General features: G+C 48.3%; 1 protein-coding gene across 3 annotated transcripts in view; it reads left to right on the top strand.

Moving 5' to 3' along the window:
- Positions 1-18,098, top strand: part of LOC144944020 (protein kinase C epsilon type-like) — a 70,138-nt gene extending 52,040 nt beyond the window's left edge. For all 3 annotated transcript variants that reach the window (XM_078872010.1, XM_078872011.1, XM_078872012.1), the window contains exons 9-16: positions 577-652; positions 2,857-3,143; positions 3,663-3,836; positions 5,439-5,593; positions 7,405-7,543; positions 11,805-11,993; positions 13,005-13,151; positions 17,640-18,098. In XM_078872010.1, the coding sequence (XP_078728136.1) occupies positions 577-652; positions 2,857-3,143; positions 3,663-3,836; positions 5,439-5,593; positions 7,405-7,543; positions 11,805-11,993; positions 13,005-13,151; positions 17,640-17,789 (1,317 nt within the window). In that variant the 3' untranslated portion in view covers positions 17,790-18,098. The remainder of the gene's footprint in view (positions 1-576; positions 653-2,856; positions 3,144-3,662; positions 3,837-5,438; positions 5,594-7,404; positions 7,544-11,804; positions 11,994-13,004; positions 13,152-17,639) is intronic.
- The last annotated feature ends 2,843 nt before the right edge of the window (positions 18,099-20,941 follow it).

Below are 20,941 nucleotides of genomic sequence, written 5' to 3' on the forward strand. Positions count from 1 at the left end.
AATAGTTTTAGTTTAGACTATAAGAGTGACAGCACAGTTTTTAAGTTTTAGTTTATTTATTTTTAGTGACATACTTTTCACTCCAATCTTTTTTTTGGTATTGTTCCTTGTAGCTTTCTGACTCGCCCCCAATTGGAGATCTGTATAAAAAGAGCTTCACAGATCATCGGATTTCTCCAGCATAAATCAAGATTCTGATTCTGATCTGATTCTGTTACCACGGTGGTGTAATGCTGCGTACGCCGGACTCGCAATTAATTGTAGAGGTCACTAGGAGCACGGTCGACGTCGGGTGATGCATTCCTGCAAGGTGCAAGGATGAATATCGAAGCGACGTCAATCACAGCGACGTGCAGGTTAGGTGGTGGAGGTGACACATAACGAGACGGACGGACGACGGTGCTGTCAGCGACGTGAGTGTGGGTTGAGGCGACACAAATCACGGAGTGGAATTCATCAAGTGGTGAAGTATTTGAGAAACGACCTTTAGGGGGAGACGTACATCGGGGCATTACTTTATCCATCGGTGTTTACATCAATAATTAAATTATATACTTTTTATTCTCATCCCTTCAGCTCAGCACCTCGACTCTTCCGCGGCCCAGCAGCTGTGACAGGTCCAAGTCGGTGCCCAGCACGCCGAGTGACCAGGGTGTGTGGCATCCGCAACGGTTTCACGCACACATACAGATACACAGACAGACACACAGACAGACACACACACAGACACACAGACACACACACAGACAGACACACAGACAGACACACAGACACACAGACAGACACACACACAGTCAGACACACAGACAGACACACAGACAGACACAAAAACAGACATACAGACAGACACACACAGACAGACACACAGACACACACAGACACACAGACACACAGACAGACACACAGACAGACACACAGACAGACACACAGACACACAGACAGACACACAGACACACAGACACACACAGACAGACACACAGACACATAGACAGACACACAGACAGACACACGCAGACGCAGACACAACAACAACAACAACCGCCATTCGCCACTAAGTGGCGGTGACGTCACCACGACACACAGACAGACACACAGGGGCGCTTTGTTCCTTGCTCACACAGCCTTCGACTTCGGCCAGAATGGAAGGGTCCGGAACTCTGTTCCAGGAATGATTTTGGCACCCAGCCACATGCATCTCGTGTTATATGAAGCCTGGCCATAGGCTTAAAGTAACATGGGGTACAGCGTCCCCTTGAAATGGCTCGCCATGTTACGGCAAGATAGAAATGGTTGTTATCATTACTACGAATAATATAGCATTATTATGGATAGGGGGCTGTACGCCTTTTGGCGTCCTCTGGTCTAACACCGTTTGAGACGAGGCTCAAAAGAAAGCTGTCTCCGGTGTGGACCAATCAGTTTCAAGGACAATGCATATACTGTATTATCAGAGTATGTTTTTTGTTTGCATTCTGACCACAAGCATTGTGGTTAATGCAGACATGATTCCTCGTAAAAAGGTTTCAGTTTGGTGTTTTAACATCTTAACACCTGCTTTGTTGCCAGAAAAAAATGGGGAAAAACCTCTTATCAGGCATAATTTTAGTCTAGCGGTAGAACTTGACGCCATTCAATTCCCACTCCACGCCAGTGTTGAAAGGAAGCCCTTCTCGGACGAGACATTGAGAGGTGGGGATCGGTGCAATGAATCTGTGGCTGCTGTCACCACGTGTCACTCACAGTAAAGGGTGCAATGATGAATCAATGCGCCGATGAATATCGAGCCTTAAGCACATGATACACATGCTGAATTGCGTTCACAAGAACTGCCTTTTTAAATCCTTTATATTAAGTTCACTTGCTTGCTTGCTTGCGCGCTTACGACCGTGCAAATCTTTCGGTCGTTTTTTTAACCCACTTCCCGTGATCCAATCGAGCTGACATTTTGCACACAGACTCGTTGTGCGTGACAATTTATTTTCGTGAATTTTTTTTCCAAAATGTTACACTTTTAAGGAAAAAATAAATTATATTTAATTACCAATTGCTTAATGGTGGCAGGCAATCATCTGACCCACGCATATAAAGGATTTATAGTGAAAAACTTTGTTTTTACGGGTTAATTTTTTATATCTTGTAAGCCTATTGCCAAATCACCCGGAATTATTTACCCCGTTCTCATCGGCTCTCAAAAGCTAAGCATGGTTGAGCCTGAATAGTGCTTGGATGGGTGGACACCATGGGTGGACACTGTGCAGAAACAGGTTTTGTTGGCTGCTGCCAGATTCCTTTCATAATATTAAATTGGAGGCAGTGTTAACTTCAAATGCCAACAGTGGCAGTGTAACTGCCAATCGGGAATCCTCTATTTACACATTTTAAGATACTGTACATTATTTTAACTACTTTTCTCGGTGGGTGGGGGCTCAGAACCTTCTCTGCAGAAAACGCCATGTTGTATTACTTCCGTAGAGAATGCCTGTGTACTGCTAGGACATGTCGTGAGGTCATGAATCATACGGCAAAAAAATATATATACTGGCGGAAAAACGCTATTTCACGAGTAATTTACGCACGGAAGGCAATAACGCACCGCCGTAACTCACAACAACCCCCAGCTTGTGGAGCAAGAGGTCAGACGTGGCGCCGAACAACGAGCTGCACGACCTGACAACGCGTCGGAGAGCAAAAGTGAAAAGCTGGCGTCGTCGCGCGTGTGTTGTGGCGTGCGTATGTTGAACTTCTTCCGTACCGTACGTAGCCAACCGTGCTAATCGGTTGGCCACGTATCCTCCCGTCGTCGTCGCGCGTGACGTCTCGCGGTGGAAGTACGATCCTCTTGCGCCCGCCGCCCAGGGACGGAACCGGAGGGGGGCATCCGCCGCAGCGTGACGTTCCACGCGCGGGAGGGCGAGGGGCTGCCCTCGGAGGGAGAGCCGCTGGACGAGGTGGGCAGCGACAGGGGCACGAAGCCGGCCGCGGAGAAGACGGGGAGCGGCGGGGGTCACGACGACGAGGGGGAGGAGGGGGGGGTCGGCGGGCAGGGCGGCAGCAACGGCGACGGGCAGCCCCAGCGACGGCGCAAGATGAGCATCGCCGACTTCTCCTTCATGAAAGTCCTCGGCAAGGGCAGCTTCGGCAAGGTGGAGTCCGTCGCCGCCACCGTCCCTTCCTTCCTTCCCGGTGTTCATTTAGCGTGATGCGTGAGGTTGCAATAACTCCGGTGACGGTGACCCTACGTGAATGGAAATTTGCCGTGGCGTTGTGTTGCTATGGCGGACTTAAACTGTGCAATCAAAGTGGGTGGCCAACACTTTTAGGCCACAAACCAGGGCCACAGCCCGTCAGGTCCCCGCATTGATCCGGCCTTCGTTCACTGTCAACAACGCAACGTCTAAGCGCACACAGCAACAAACCCCCCTCCCATTGTCGTCTCTTTTCCCGTATTCTCCAGATTCTAAGAGGCACTCCCAAATTTTGCTTTAAAATACGGGGGGAGGGGGGGGGTGAAAACGAGAGAAAATTCGATTCACCTTCAACAGTGCCGTATGTTGTTGGCCGATTTAACTTTTTTTGGGGGGGGGCCTTTGGGCCTGCATTCGGCACACCGATAAACGGTGACCATCGGCCCCTGCGTGCGTCCGTGCGGTGCGTCCGTGCAGGTGATGCTCGCGGAGCTGCGCGGCTCGGAGGAGGTGTTCGCCGTCAAGGTGCTCAAGAAGGATTCCATCGTGCAGGACGACGACGTGGAGTGCACCATGACGGAGAAGCGCGTCCTGGCGCTCGCCAAGAACCACCCCTACCTCACCCAGCTCTTCTGCTGCTTCCAGACCAGGGTAGGGGGGGGGGGGCGCAGCTCGCGGGGCGGTGCCGCCCTGAGGCCGGCGTCGCTCGATCGGATCTGGGAGCGGGTAGGGAGCGCCGCGAAGATTAGCGGTGTCTACCGCCGGCGGTGTCCTCCCAACATCGTTACGCGCCTTTAGCAGCCCCGAAGCGACCGGCGTGGTGAAGTATGGTCGTTATAGCCCTACAACCCGCTCGGCCGTGGGGAAGCCCCTCGTCCAGCAGTGGGTCTACCGGCGTGGTGAAGTATGGTCGATGAACCCCTACAAGCCGCACGGCCGTGGGGAAGCCCCTCGTCCAGCAGTGGGCTGACTAAAGGGGCTGTGCGCGTGCGTGCGGAGCGAAACGTCGCTCGGACGTCGTTGCTCCGACCGACTCGCGGTGTGAGCCGGGAGCGCTTGGGGGAGCTGAACCGAAGCTGCCATTGGTGCAGTCGTCTGTGCGTACGCACATTCGTGATCAAGACGTACGTGAAAACGTATATAGGAGTCGTCGTTTTTACGAACGAAATGAGAACTGTTTGTTAATGTTCGAGTTTTGATACGAACGATATTAACAATGCTACGGTTAATGTTTGCTGCGGTATTGGGTTGTTTTAATTTCGTCATCCACTATCCTTCACCTGACACGTGTACCCTCCTGTGTCACAGTCACGCGGAACTTTTAATAATAATTTGTAAGTAATACATTGTTTCATGTGTTAATTAATTTTGTGTCTAAGCTAGACCCGTATCTTAAAAAGAGGTCCTTGCCTCGTAAACATAGGCCAGTTTGCAAGCATTAGCCAATGAAAGCCTGACTCTGCTGATGAGGCACTGTGTGTCGAAACCAGTCCAGAGTTTGCTTGTCTTGAAACAATGCTGCTGAAATGATGCACTCCCAGAAGGCAGTGCGGCTGATGCGCTGCCTAAGAAATACTGTTATTTTCAGTGGATGGCACGATACGTGAAGGAGACGCGCTGCCTGTTGATCGAGAACGCTGCACGAGCCCTCTCACTTTGCTCATGGCCAGCGGACAACATTTAAACGAGGGAGCGGTGACCAAAGGAGCAAACGTGTCCTCCGGATTAGCACGGTTGGCCGTGTACGGTGCGAAAGACCTTCAAGACGCATACAGGACGTGCAGCAATGAAGTCGGCAATGATGCAGGCGCTAGATGGATCGTTACGATGTGGCCGATGGGGGGCAAGTACTGTTAGCGAGCACCTGTTCAGGTCGGCGCGGCGAACGAGTGGGCGTCGTGGCCATCACCAAGCCTGGCCCCCCTCAGGTACTCGGTTCAGGCTGAATCGACATAGGGTGGCCCCAGACCGGTTCTGATGTACACCGCTAGTATTAGCCGTTCGTCTTTGTCTTCGGGGCTCTTTATCTTTTGTGTTTTTAGTTTTTTTTGCTGCGTCATGCCACTGTGAGGGATGGCGACGGCTCGGCGGAGTGGGCCTTCATCCATCACTGGATTGATCATGGTCGGCGATAACGATGAGAAACCGATGGCTGGTCGCTGCTGCCACCCCCACCGCCGCCGCCTCTGCCGCGTGAGGCTCCATCGCCCGTCCCGTCAGTCGGCGCGCCCCGCTTTGGTTTCGCCCGCACAGGACCGGCTGTTCTTCGTGATGGAGTACGTGAACGGCGGGGACCTCATGTTCCAGATCCAGCGCTCGCGCAAGTTTGACGAGCCGCGCTCGCGCTTCTACGCCGCCGAGGTCACGTCAGCGCTCATGTTCCTGCACCGGCACGGCGTCATCTACAGGTGACGAGCGATGGGTACCGCGACATCTTCGCCCCCCACTCCCTTCCACTCCCTCTAGCCTCCCCCGGCAGGCGTGTGTGGCCACCACAAATCTGGCACTTTGTCAGAAGAAAAGTTAAAAGTCACAGGGAAATTCCTGCTCAAAGTGATTTCCTGCGCTGAGCCAGTGGTGGAAACTCCATATTGCTATGGGGGGGGTGAGTTTATTCAAATGATAACCATGTTGACTTCCCCCAGGAGTTGTATTTTTATTCCAAGCCGCTTCATGAGGTTTGTTTGACCATACTTTGCCACGCTGGTCAGCGCAGGTTGGTGAAGGGCTGGTCCCAGGACTGTTTCAGATATCACTCTGTGCTTGGGTCTCAACCCAGGTCACCTGCTTTATCAAGCAGCGCGCCAACTGCTGTGCCACAATACATGTCTAGAATTTATTTCGCCGTACGGAAAACAGTTGGCACTTCACTCCTTGTTAATGTGAACATTTTATCCCTTCTTGCAAATTAAGTAACGAGTCATTTTGACATTGTAGATGTGTGCAGCTGTCGACAGTTTGCAATCATGACAACATAATGGGTCCTGCGTCAATTTAGGACGATCGCTTCATATTGGGTGCTTTCAGATATGGCGATGACTACAATTGCCTCGAGGCAGTCGAAACGTCTCCCCCGATGAACAAAATGTTGTGTGCCGCCACATCATTAATTGTGCAGGGCCTTTGTCAATCCACTGCCATCTGGCCAGGAATCAAAATCAAGTCGGGCAACGAGTGCAGGGTGATAATGATCGCACCAACCGCCACCACCACCACTCCAATCCGCAACAAAAACAACTCAACACTTTCGTCAATGGCACTGTAGCCTTAGAAAGAAAAGCGTGTAATAGGGGGAGATTTTGGGCAACGGCCCTTCCTCGCTGCCCGTAGAGAGGGCCACGTGTCGTGATTGGCTTTCAATCGATAAGTGACACCAGGGTTTGGGGGTGACGTGCCGTGCGTGGTGATCTGCACGATCTACGCGACCGTGCACGCGTATGTATGTGTGTACCAACGGTTGCAGTACGACCGTCAAAAAACCGACATGAGCAACTCTCTGTCAGCTAGAATTCATTCGGATCAAGCGCAAAAACCCCAAAAGTCGGTATGATGGAATTTGAGTGCATTGAGTGGTGACTCTCCAAACGTGAGAACCCGGTTCAGTCATGGATGGCTGAAGCCAGGGCCTCCATGGTGCCGGCTCACAGCTCTCTGTACAGCATTGGTGGTTTCTGTGATGTAAGCGGGTGCGCGCGCGTGCGTCCAAGTGCGTACGTGTGTACGTACGTGTGTGCATATGCGCGTTGCGTTATCATTATTATTGTCCGTCCGGTGCTCGCCTAGCTGCATTGGCATCCGGTTGCTGAAAGAATACATTATAAGGTAGTGCGCATTACACACAAAGTGCTTGCTACAAATAAGCCACAAGACCCTTGCTGATCTCATCAAGGAGCGTAAACCACCACTCAAACTCCGTCATTCTCGCAGCGCCTTTTGGTGAACAATCGAACAAAGATGGTCACTGCATTGCGAGCTTTCAGGCGCGTGTCTGCGGCCGTCTGGAATGCGCTTCCTTCCAATATTAGGAAGCCACACGGAGCTATGCACTGTTCAAACTGAATTGAAAACGAATTTCTGTAGAACTGCTTTTGTGCTTATTTTGCTGCCCTTCCCCCCCACCCCACACCTCCGATTAGCACGTACGGTGGAAAAGAAGTTCAACATTTACCTATATTATTATTTTTTATTTTTGTTGTTGTTGTTGTTTTGACCCGTACAGGGACCTGAAGCTGGACAACATCCTGCTGGACGCGGAGGGCCACTGCAAGCTCGCCGACTTCGGCATGTGCAAGGAGGGCATCGCGGACGGCGCCACCACCGCCACCTTCTGCGGAACCCCCGACTACATCGCGCCCGAGGTGAGCGCGGCGCTGACGCCGCCGCCACCGCCACGGCTCGGGAACGGGAGCGGCGTTGAAAGTAACACAAATATATGTAATAGGTAACGTTTCTTCATTTTATCGAGGGACTACTGTGTGTTATCTTGCTGTGGTCTGGGATTGTTTTGTTATTGTTTCTGCTGCCTTGCCCAATCTTGATGAATCTGACTTGTATAATAAAGAATTTTTATTTATTTATATTTAGCGACTTACAGTTTTCCAAATTTTGCACTCCTATCTTTTTTTATTGTTTACTGTGGTAAGTTACTGACCTGCCCATACTGGATGTCTGTGAAAAAGAGCTTCATAGCTCATCGGATTCCTCCGGTCTAAATAAAGATTCTGATTCATGTATGCGCTATGAAGAAGGGTGATTGCCTGAAACGTCGCCTATGATATATATGCATTTTTTTCTTTTAAGGTGACAGCATTCTTGACGAATATGTTGAGTGTTTTGTTTTTAATTCGATGTGCTTGTGCACCATTGACAATGCAGCAGCAACTTCACCAAATATTTCGTTTAACTTGGGGGTCTTAGAGGGGCTGGGTTACCGGGCATCTCCATGGCAACCAATGAGGGGCGTATTCAAGGCCACGGTACCACAACATTTTAAACTAAATCCTCAAATTTGAAGACGACCTTCCAAACCTATTTGTGAAACTGTTACTTCAGTTTTCCTTTCGATACAGTTTTACCTTTTTTACAGTGTGTCCTTCCCAATGTTGCCCCTAACCCCAAGCCCATAACTTCTTACCCCGAACCTGTCTACTGGACATCTGTGAAAAATCTGATCGGATTCCTCCAGTGTAAAGAAATATTCTGATTCTAACCATAATCCCGAGCCCATAAATCCTCACCCCTAACCCGACCATCACTCCTAACCCCTAGCCCATAACCCCGCACCTCTAACCCTAACCGCAACTCCTAATCCCTCACCATAATCCCTAGCCCATAACCCCTAACCCGTTCCGCACGCACAAAATAAGCAGGAGGGGGAAGACGTTTTCACTGGTGGGAATGGTGATTTACTGACCATAGAGCACATGCCCACCATGGAGACGCGGCATTGAAATCATCTCGCGCGCCAGAGCGAGATGTAGATCCGATGCAGCGGAAGAAAGAAATAAAAACGATGTGAGGCCTTCATCCAACAGTGGATGGATCACGGCTAATGGACTTTGGCGCCAACTGGAGAGGGCCGCGCTTAGGCGCAGCGTGTAAATGTCAATGGGCTCAGTGTGTCCCGTGGCCTTTGTCTTAAGCTGGGGCACAGGCTTTGGGTTTAAGCCTTTGGACCTTTCACCCTGAGAAGACGATGTTAATTAAGGGTGTTGAGAGGGAGCAGCCGAAATTCTCCGCGGTCATCCCCAGAGTCGGCGTTTAATCTGTGGAGCCGCAGCCCCGGATTCAATTAGCCCGCGTGTGATTTGGAAGTCTTAGCAGCGATTTAAGCAACAGGGATGTGACCTCATTATGCGGATTCAAATTAAATATGTATATACAAAAAAAACACGTGTTCTTTGAATGCTTCTGAATGTTAAGGAAAACTTAATACGTGACAGTATTATAAGACACATTATACGTGTGCGTCTTACCCAGTTAGAAGATCTAAATTCAAGGGGTGGTAATGAGGATGATTGTAGTAATGCATGGACTCAGAGTGGCGGTGTGGCGCATTGTTAACAAATTGTCTCAACTCAATAGATCAAGGCCAGAGCCATGGAGTCAACATTGGGGGGGACCAAATCTTCCAGGGGGTGTGGGGGTCCCCCCCCCAGAAAAAAATATCTAGATTTGAAAACGCATTTCCTGCCTAAAATATAAAAAAATTCACCAACACATGGGATGGACTTTTTATTTATTTTTTACAATAATGTCTAATAGTTTATTGTATTACATTGCTCTGTTTTTTTCTTTTTTACCTTTTCTCGTTTCAATGTATGTAATGGCAGAGATTAGGGATTAATAAAGAACAACCATGACCACAATCATATACACAGAAATCTATTTTATAGCAATATATTGGGGGGGACATTTTGAGCATATTTGAATATTGGGGGGGGGGGGGATGTGTCTTGCAATAAATGCCTGGGTTCGATTATTGACATTTCAATAATCGATGGAGTAATTATTTTCTCCCCTTGTTCTGCATGAGTTTGCTCCAGGTTCTCTGGTTTCCTCTCACATTTGTGTTGGCCAAACATCCAAATGTAGCAAGATCCTCCTGAAAAAAGAGTCTTCACAATCCGTTATTTGGTGACCCACCCCGACTGGACACGTGTGAAAAAGAGTCTTCACAATCCGTTATTTGGTGACCCACCCCGACTGGACACGTGTGAAAAAGAGTCTTCACAATCCGTTATTTGCTAACCCACCCCGACTGGACACGTGTGAAAAAGAGTCTTCACAATCCGTTATTTGGTGACCCACCCCGACTGGACACGTGTGAAAAAGAGTCTTCACAATCCGTTATTTGGTGACCCACCCCGACTGGACACGTGTGAAAAAGAGTCTTCACAATCCGTTATTTGGTGACCCACCCCGACTGGACACGTGTGAAAAAGAGTCTTCACAATCCGTTATTTGCTGACCCACCCCGACTGGACACGTGTGAAAAAGAGTCTTCACAATCCGTTATTTGCTGACCCACCCCGACTGGACACGTGTGAAAAAGAGTCTTCGCAATCCGTTATTTGCTGACCCACCCCGACTGGACACGTGTGAAAAAGAGTCTTCACAATCCGTTATTTGCTGACCCACCCCGACTGGACACGTGTGAAAAAGAGTCTTCACAATCCGTTATTTGCTGACCCACCCCGACTGGACACGTGTGAAAAAGAGTCTTCACAATCCGTTATTTGCTGACCCACCCCGACTGGACACGTGTGAAAAAGAGTCTTCGCAATCCGTTATTTGCTGACCCACCCCGACTGGACACGTGTGAAAAAGAGTCTTCGCAATCCGTTATTTGCTGACCCACCCCGACTGGACACGTGTGAAAAAGAGTCTTCACAATCCGTTATTTGGTGACCCACCCCGACTGGACACGTGTGAAAAAGAGTCTTCACAATCCGTTATTTGGTGACCCACCCCGACTGGACACGTGTGAAAAAGAGTCTTCACAATCCGTTATTTGGTGACCCACCCCGACTGGACACGTGTGAAAAAGAGTCTTCACAATCCGTTATTTGCTGACCCACCCCGACTGGACACGTGTGAAAAAGAGTCTTCACAATCCGTTATTTGGTGACCCACCCCGACTGGACACGTGTGAAAAAAAGTCTTCACAATCCGTTATTTGGTGACCCACCCCGACTGGACACGTGTGAAAAAGAGTCTTCACAATCCGTTATTTGGTGACCCACCCCGACTGGACACGTGTGAAAAAGAGCCTTCACAATCCGTTATTTGCTGACCCTACCCGACTGGACACGTGTGAATAAGAGTCTTCACAATCCGTTATTTGCTGACCCACCCCGACTGGACACGTGTGAATAAGAGCTTCACAGGTAATCGGATTCCTGCAGTCCAATTCAAGATGCTGATGTTCCCATTCATAAAACATCGTATCTCGTTTGGTTATTGAAAAAGCCTGCAGCCACTGTTGGTGCTACATTGACCACAATCGGCATTGACCAGGACACCCTCTTGACTGCAAAATAAAGCCTACGACAAAACAAACGCGATGGAAACCAAAAAGGCATCAAAGAGAATCGATGCTTTACTTGACTCATGACGATTCTATAAATTGTCAAATAGTGCTCGGACTTGGCGTGGCGTTTTCGTCTCTGTGAAAAGCCATTTGTAGCTCATCAGATACCTCCAGTGTGAATACAGATTCTGATCCGGAGATAAATATAAAAATTAAATGTTATTATTAATATTACACACATGTGCGTACACCAGAAGCCATTGTGTGCTGGCGTCATGGTCGACATTTTCAAAACTACTTGCGCATTACTTCAGTGGCATAACAGTGGCAACATCGCCCCCCTCCCCCCCCCCTACTACGAACAGACTAATGCCATACTTGCAGGCTGATGCTGCTTCACCTTGTGCCACACGGAGGGACAGCCGTCATCAGGGGGCTCCCCGAGGCCAAACAAGGAAAAACGCGCAGCCGGGCATTAGGACCGTTTGCGATGAGACATCTGAGATGCATGGCGCTTTGAGATGCTCGGGGTGTTTAAGCGACAGCGCCCAAGTGAATCCACGCCACCTTTGACCTTGCACGCGCAGATCCTGCAGGAGCTGGACTACGGCCCGTCCGTGGACTGGTGGGCCCTGGGCGTGCTCATGTACGAGATGATGGCCGGGCAGCCGCCCTTCGAGGCCGACAACGAGGACGACCTCTTCGAGTCGATCCTCCACGACGACGTCCTCTACCCCATCTGGCTCAGCAAGGAGGCCGTGTCCATCCTGAAAGCGGTGAGATTTTATGATGTCTTTTTTTATTTAGTTCACATTTTTAGGGGCCTCACAAACACTTCCCCCCCTCCCCTTTATAGCATAATAATGACGATGGTGATTTTCGAAAAGTTTTTTGGTTTGGCCATGTTTGTTTGTTGTAGTACAGAGTGATGGCCTTAATCTAAGTTGTCTTGTGGTTGTTGTTGTTTGACTTGCATCCCACTGGGATATTTGCACAGGGTTGGTGTATTTTTTCTGCAATATTTTGCTGTCTTTTCTTGGATTTTCTGTTTGCACATAGTCACTTTAAGATGTTTTCTTGTTCATGTTTTTGTTTTTTGTTTATTGCGGTTGCACCCGATTCAAGAGCCGAATGGTTCACATGGCTATACCTAATAAATGAACTTTGAACTATAGTTCCGTATGTTTCATATTCGCTCCGTTCTTATTTAATAATATTGATAACAATGAAATGTATGACTTGCTCACAAGGCGTTCCAGGAGCTTGGGAAAGGGTGCAAGGTTATCACGAGTGTAGCGCGAGGCTAATTACTTTGCAGGTAATTGTAAAAATTTGGACCATAACACTGACACACAGTGGGACACAATATTCCGACATGCACTATTTTTAGGGTGTATAAATGAAAGGATAGTAAATTTAGAATATTTCACTGTAATTCACCGTGGTGGTCAGTGCAAGTTGGTGAAGGTGAGCATGAATGCTCTACGTATGTTGAACTTCTTTCGCACCGTACGTAACCAATCGTGATAATTGGAGCAACACAGGAGTACAATAGATTTTTCCGCGTTGCCATCTGCTGCCAACGACGTAGAACCACAGCCATATGCCAACCTGTTTGTGCACAGTGGTCACCCATCCATTCACTATCCAGGCTTGATTCTGCTTTAGCTCCTCAAGATCTGGCGAGATCGGGCGCAAAATCTGGGCGACGTGTATTAAAAATAATGCCTATTGATTGGAACCTTTTTATATATATTATATTTTGTTGTTGTCGCCTGTTGGAGCAGTTCATGACCAAGAACCCGAGCAGACGTCTGGGTTGCGTGGCCTCGCGCGGCTACGAGGAGGCCATCAAGCAGCATCCGTTCTTCCGTGACATGGACTGGGACCTCCTGGAGAAGAAAAAGATCAAGGCGCCATTCCGGCCTCGTATTGTAAGATCAAGAAGTCAATCTGGCCGCGTATTGCACGTGCACACCTCAAGATCGTTTCAAGGGGGAAAAAAAATGCGTATTCTCTGTTTGAATCACTCTGCCCAAATGACTTCAGATGCGCCCCAACGTTGTCGGATTTCGGAAGCGAAGCCGAGTTTAGCCCTGGGTGGTTAAACGTTCAGCGCACATTTCGGAGACGTTGAAGAAGCGGTTTCATTATGCGTACGATCACGAAGGGGCGATTTAGTTGGACGTAGTGTGTCAACCAATGAGCAGTTCTGTAATTCACGTGTAATTAATTTTGTCCCCGTTTTTCTATAAGGGAGAAATACCCATAGAATATCGCGGTGTCGGAGATACTAAATCGAACTGGCATTTTCATCCACGCAGGAATGGTGACTGTGCTGTCTCTTTCATCTCTGTGACAGACCAGCGACCCATTCTACAAGTCAGCCATGTATATTCCAAAACTGCAGTAACATTACATTTAAAATGACACCTCGTATGTGTTATTCGTATGATTTGGAAATGAGAACTGTGAGGTTTCCCGCCTGGTTAACGCGTGTTTGGGAGGCTGCCTGGGAATACCAGGAGCCGTAGGCTTGGGGATGTTGAGGTGACCAGGAGATGACGGTGCAGCAGTGTATTGAATCCATAGGCACGTGGTCATTGACCATCAGAGGTCGCAACCGGGTACCCGATACCCGTACCCTACCCGATACCCGGCTACCTGTACCCGGCCGGGTACGGGTACCCATTTGCGACCCTGGTGCGGCCGGGTACGGGTACGGGTAAGGAATCAAAACCCGTTTGCGACCTCTGTTGACCATTAGCATCCAGACTAGCCGAACCAGGCGAGGAAACTAGACTGACCCGTCCTTAACGCCTCTCATTTACACAAGTAACAAAAAGAAAATCTACAAATTCATCATTAATACTGTAGCCTTAAAAGGATTTTTTTTTCGATAAAATAGGTGACATTTCAAGCAGTGGTCCTTCTCCGCAGCACAGCGGTGTTATGGACGAATGTGTTGGAGTCTTTCCCCCCCCCCCCATTTACACTGTCAATCAAACGTATGAGGCTGTGTCTGGGAAGTAATCCACGATGTCACCGACCAAAATATCGTCATGCAGAACCCTCCTGGAAACGAGAGACTTTTTCCACGTGAATTATTTTACCTTTATATGACGGCTGATTTTTTTCTGCCGTCATATCGTCGCCGGGCTGAAACCGTAACATCTCTACACTCGAGAATCCACTTTCACCGTGCGTGACTAAATACCCAACATTCGAAACCCAGGTTCTCAGCAGTGCCGCAAGTCCTGACACCCTGCAGCGTGACCTGGGGGGGAGGGGGGGGGCACAGCGGCACTGTCCATGTTAAACAAAAACGTAAACCAATGTCCGTCGCGCGCTCTGCTCTGTCTCTCGCCACCTGGCTTTAGCAGAAGAATCCGCGACGCCCATCGCTTAACTGTTACCCAATTTTTTTGTTATTGCGACAAAACGCGAGCCCGGTGCAATACGCCGATCGACATTGGAAGGGGAACAGAAACTCCGTGAAAATTCAAATTCGGCGCAACGGGACCGCACGTAGGTGGGGTGGGGTGGTGGAGTTGGAATTTGTTACTCTTAGTTTTTTCGGTAAAGTCACGTAGGTAAAAAATGAAATTAAAATTAATCAAAATAAAATAATAAAAATCACGACGTTTCGGAGGCATCAGGTGGGACCGTCACAGCCAGATTTGCTGTATCACCAGATTTGCTGTATCACCAGATTTGCTGTACAGCAAATCTGGCTGTGACGGTCCCACCTGATGACGGAGACTTGTGTTGCCTCCGAAACTTCGTGATTTTTATAATTTTATTTTTATTAATTTTAATTTCATTTTTTACCGACGTGACTTTACCGAAAAAACTGGCTGCGTCTTCAGCAAGAGAAGTGTTCAGACCCCCCCCATCCCCCCACCCGACACAGGGGCCGCAGTGCTGTTCCAGCGTGCGTCTCCGACGCGTCCATTATGAGCCCTCACAGCCACGCGCTCACGCTGCCCGCTGTCGCTCGTCGTAGCTTTCGGCCGAGAGTTTCTTCCGTCTCATGGAAATGTGGTCCTGCTAGGGCCAAGCACGGCTGCTCGCCTTGCTTGTGCGCGCACGTGCAGCGCTCGCTCGCACGCACTTGGCCCTTCGCTTTGATTCGAGGGCATGAATTTCCTCTGCACGTTAATCAGCCGCCATGGGTTTCACATTCTGTTTTGCTAAAGCACTTCCAGCTGAGGGGGGGGGGGGGGAGAATCTTACACCGGGGGCCGCCGACAGGGGGTACGCGGTCCATTCCACCCCAAGGTGAATCGATCTTTTTGCCGCCTCGCCGCTGCATACTTTTGGTATAGCGACAACAACAACAACAACAACAATAAAAACACTTCCCCTCTCCCTGGCTCACTTGAAACGTCATTTTGATGCGGGTAGATGTCCTCCCCTGCTCATTTGGCAGCGACCAGGAGCGCAGCCGTTCTCAAGCGAGCATTGGATCCTTGAGTTTTGCCGCGAGTGCTCCCCGGTGCTTTGCGGGCTCACGACCATCAATCCAGAGAGCCGCGTTCTTGCAAAGTCCGCGTGAGCGAGCACTGCACTGCCCCCACGACATGCAGACGGCGCAGAATGGTTATTGCTCTTCGTGTGCACCAGCGTCCACCTGTATATGTCTCCTGTGGGGGCTTACAGGTGGGGCGAGCGGCCTGCAATCGCAAGGTTGCGAGGCTAGAATCTTGGTTGGTGATTTGCTTCAGTCCATCATCCCTCCCGGGTCAATAAAATGAGTACCACTAAGTGCGGAAGTCAAACAGCAGTTGTCCTATGGATAGACCCATCCCTACCAGAGGAATGCGGAATTTCCACCACTGAATCAGGGACCGTAAACTGGGTCTAAGCACTACCTCAATGTGCATCTGAGTAGGAAATCACTTGGCTGTGACCTCTCGCAGGCAAAAAATGCATTCTTACACTTTTGGTACTTGCACGTAAGAATCCACTAAAACTAATCTATTATTTGTACTAAGGTTTACGCGGCGAAAACTAATGTGATGCAGTAGAGCATAGGTTTCAGGCTGTGCTATTATTGGTGGAAGATATGTGAGCATTCCTCACTTTACATGATCAGGAAACGTGACCGCTTGGGAGGTCTCTGTCCACCCATCACCAGTGGGAGGAATTCTACGATTCCATGCTATGGATTGTACTTCTCCCACCATAGGAACGAGGCATTTATCCCACTAGCTCATAGCTGTAAAGAGGCAAGGATGCCTACTCCATGGTCGTTTGAGTGAAACATGTTTTTAATTGAAATTGGCCAAATTTGGTAAATTACTCGCAAATTATACACTGGTCAACAACAAAAAAACATTTTTTTCTGGTGTGGACTTTTGCAGCTGTTTTAGACTAATTTCAGGGTGCTGATTCCAAATCTGATCTCAGATTTGCTCTATCACATCGATTTTTATGCTATCGGCATACCCCATTTTCATTGATTTTACCCGAAATTAACTCCGTCACTTATGATTGCAAGTTGTTGCGAGTCAGTGACTGCTTTAGTGTTAAAATATGGTGCTGTATATTTAGGATAGTGTGTTTATAATATTATTTTATGTAGATATCCACATTTATTTAATATTTTTCTTCCGTAGTTTTTATTGAAAATGCAATATTTGATATCTCAAAAACCTGATGTGATAGACAAAAACTGATGCCAGATTTGGAGTCAGCACCCCAAAATTACCTTACAACCGTTGGAATACCTTATGCCAGAAAAAGTGTGTTGATCAGTGTTATTTAATTGGGAAAATAAAAACACGTAGCAATCTTTGCCCTCGACTGTCCGACTAATGCCCATCTGCAGTCCGGTTCTGCATGCACCCTGTGCTGCACCCCGTGTTGCACCCTGAGCTACACAGGGATGGCTACCAATAGGGGTGCTCTAGGCTAGACTGCAGCAGGGCATTGGAGTGGTTTCCGTTTGGGATGTGATATAATGGGCGCCGCGCTGGAGAGATGTTCACTACCTCGCCTGGCATACAGGAGGTCCTGGGTTCAATCCCGACCCTGACGCGTGTATATTTGGAGTTTGCATGTTCTCTCTCTCTCTCTCCGTGGTCGCGTGGATTTTTCTCCGTGTCCTTATGTTCTCCCCTCCACGTTTAGAATCGACATCACGCGTTTAGAGTATTTGTCTGCGATACATTTCCACGTGATAAGCCGCTTCGTTGAGCTATCATTTGTGGCCAGGTCGTTCCCGAAAAAAGAGCGTTATAGCTCAGTGGGCCTTACCTGGTAAAATAAAATAAAAAGTTCATTTGAAGGCGCTTTGAGTTTCTGTCTCGTTGAAGAAATGTCATATAAACGCAAATACTTTTTTTCTCTGAAAAATAAATCTTTACCGCACAAAAAACTCTGAATCACGCACCTTTGCCCCTTCCCTCTGCCAACAGAAAACCAAGAAGGACGTGAACAACTTCGACCAGGACTTCACGAAGGAGGAGCCGGGGCTCACACCCATCGAGGAGGCCATCATCAAGCAGATCAACCAGGATGAGTTCAAAGGGTTTTCCTGCATGGCGGAGGAGACCCTGTCGGTGTGACGGCAAGCCTCTGTAAATAAACGCATGCCCCTTGTACAGCGTGCTCTGCCAGCTTATTCCACCACTATCAGTCTGTGGAATAGCCGACTCCCATCTAAACAGCAACAAAAACAGCAACATAAAGACAAAAAAAACACAATACGTTTTTATTAATTTTCGAAGTGAGTGGCAAATCTTTGCCAGCGTTAAATTCAGGTACCCGTGTATAGTTTGTGTCGTAGTTTAGTTGCTGCTGCTGCTGTTGTTGTGTGTTCGATGGTTTTGTCGCTCGATTCCTGGAGTTGTTTAGGAAATGAGGGAGGTGGGGGGGGGGAAACAAAAAAAGTTGTTTTTATTCTATCGATTTCACAGACACATTGATGTCAGTTCTGTCAAAAACAAACAAGACGGATCATTTCGTAAAGTAAAAAAATGACCGATTGTGTAAATTCCCTTTAGTTCCTTTAGTTAATATGAACATAAAAACCATTTATACTTTGAAAATATAAACCGTCTGTGCACTGATTTGTGCAATATCCGATGTATCATGATTGGTGGAATTCCTCCTCCATAACAACTTCCTGCCCTGTTGTTATTCTACACCCTTACATGAGCCATTGGCATCGCTTGTGCTCTGTGTCTGTGTGTATCCGTGCCAAAATTACTCGGCCCACATTTTTAAAATGCAATGCCACTTGTCAAAACTGTAAGAATGTTTTCGAGTATACCAAATAAAGCCAAGCCGTCACCGCTACCAACGACACTGCTAACGAGGGGCACGGCGATCGGTTAATTCAACAAACATAGATTTTTTTTTTGAGTCTCGCGATAACGTCCATGGAAAATCACATGGGCGAGAACAATTGATTTTGTTTTTTTACGCGAATTATATGCCAACAATTCGCTGCTGTTACGGTGAGGCTGTGGGAGCAAACAAAAATGTACGGAAGTCAAATAAAAACACGAACCAATACGTATGAGAAGTTAAAACGAGACCAGCAAAAAAAAGAATGGTTCTTGAATCAAAGCGTGGTCCTGAATCGCGGAAAGATCCGAGTTTTGCAATCGCTTGCTCACGCCACTCCTGTCAGATGGGCCCTCCACTAGAGTAAACGCTCAAACGTATCCGGTTATATTCTTCCACCTCACGCGACCTACCAACTGTGGTTGTACACATTTATACTGCTGACAGAGGCAGGGGAGGGAGACATTTAAGAAACTTTGCACCATGTCTTCAACTTGCCGGCACCGAGAGATTGATTCGAACCGGCGACCTCTGGATCGCTGGTCGAGTGCACTCACCATTACTCCCGTGACAGCATCATTGGTCCCAAAACGGTGAATTCACGACGGTAAATTCTCAAAACATTTCAAACCACTCTCATCAGCAAATCTACACAGAGCGGCACACTCTCTCGCTCGCTCTCTCTCTGTGTAGTTGTGCGTCGTAATTTTGGCGCTGATGCAACAGCGCAGATTCCTTGCTTGGCTCCTGTCGCGCTTACTAACGAGATTTACTCACGCTGGCACGTGTAGCGTGGGGAGGTGGGGTGGCTTTGTAAATATTCCGCGCTTCTGTCGGTTTCTATCGCTGGTGGCTATTTGGGACGTGCGCACGCATAGGCACACGTGAATACGCGAATGTGCTCACTCACACATCGCAAAGTAAGCAAGACGAGTCAATGCCAGACGCTGTACAGAGTAAGAAAGACAACGCGTCATATGTTTTTTTTATGTTCTCGTGCCACGTGGCTTGAATTATTATTATTATTTATTTTTTATGCAACTCCTTCCAAACAAAACATGTGCCCCTCTTAACCTTAATGAACACCGCACCGTACGCTGTGAATGCGATAGTAAGGGGCTGGCAGCTCTTGATGCAATGCACGCACGAACTAGGAATCTGCCAGATTTCCTTAATTTCCTGCACTCGGCAGGAAATGAAGGAAAAGAAACAGGATGAAATTATCACGGGACATTTTTGCGAGTATAAAGTATGAAAAGTAAGGATAAGTTTTACTCTTTCTGCTAATAAAACAGGTGTAGGCCAATCAGTTTCACAGACAATGCATGTGTAATTATCAGAGTCTGTCTCACCGCAAGTGCGTGTGTGGTTCATGCAGACTTGATTCCTTGCAAAAGGTTTCTATTTGGTTTTCGAACATCTTAACACAACTGTTTCATTGCCAGAAAGGGCAAATCCTATTCTTATTCTTTCACGAGATGATATTAACAACAAACGACTAACTTTTCCCTGACAATATTTTGTTGCGCAAATTTTTGTTTAAGACGACGGCGGCGGCGTAACGGCCGTGCGACTGCTCCGGCGAGTTTTTGCCGATTTTGTTTCTTCAGCTGGAATGAAGAAAAATCAGCCGAATTTTTGTGCAATTACGAAAAGAAAACCAACAACCCCCCCCTCCCTCCCTCAACACGAATGCGCTCCTGAAACTGCAACACGATATACGTTGGCAAGGCCTTGTGTCGGCATTTATGCGAGATATGTACAACAAGTGTCAGCTTTGTATCGTGTGTGTCTGTGTCTGTCTTTGTGTGCAACCGAAATTTGATTCCCGCTCACGACCAATAACAGTGGCGAATATTTGAGGATTTCCTGACCCTCCCTTAGGTCGACTCGGCCTTAAATGAGAGACGCAGGTGACCGGGAATGGTGCTGGCTACTCATCGCCTCGTGTGCGTGCCGCGTCAGCCTTCATAGACGCTCATTAATAGTACTTGCCCCCAACAGCCTATCGAAGGCTATACGGGGGATCTTTGTTTGTGGACATATGCGAGAGCCTACGGTGATCGCAAGCAGCCCAGACTGGCGTTGTCATGCGCCATATTTGCGTACAGTGGAGGAGGGTAATAGGGCCCCGTGCTAATTGAAACGCGCTGAGGAACGGTGAAAAAAAAGTTCACGTTTGTTATCGCGGTTGCGAGCGGTCGTGCCGCGCGTTGTTCGGCGCACAGTAGTCCCGACGTTTCGCGCCGCGTGCCAGGAAATTCTTGACGAACACCGAGTTAACCGGTGCGACGTTCGTGCACCCTTTGATTCGACTGACCTTGCACACCACGCAGTTATCACCTTCAACTCCCTGCATTGGCATCACGTTTATGTTATCTATACCTACCAGTAGCAAGGGGTGACTTGGCTCCCCATGGTGGACAAA

The sequence above is a fragment of the Lampetra fluviatilis genome, chromosome 33 (genome assembly GCF_964198595.1).
Source record: "Lampetra fluviatilis chromosome 33, kcLamFluv1.1, whole genome shotgun sequence".
Lineage (NCBI taxonomy): Eukaryota > Metazoa > Chordata > Hyperoartia > Petromyzontiformes > Petromyzontidae > Lampetra > Lampetra fluviatilis.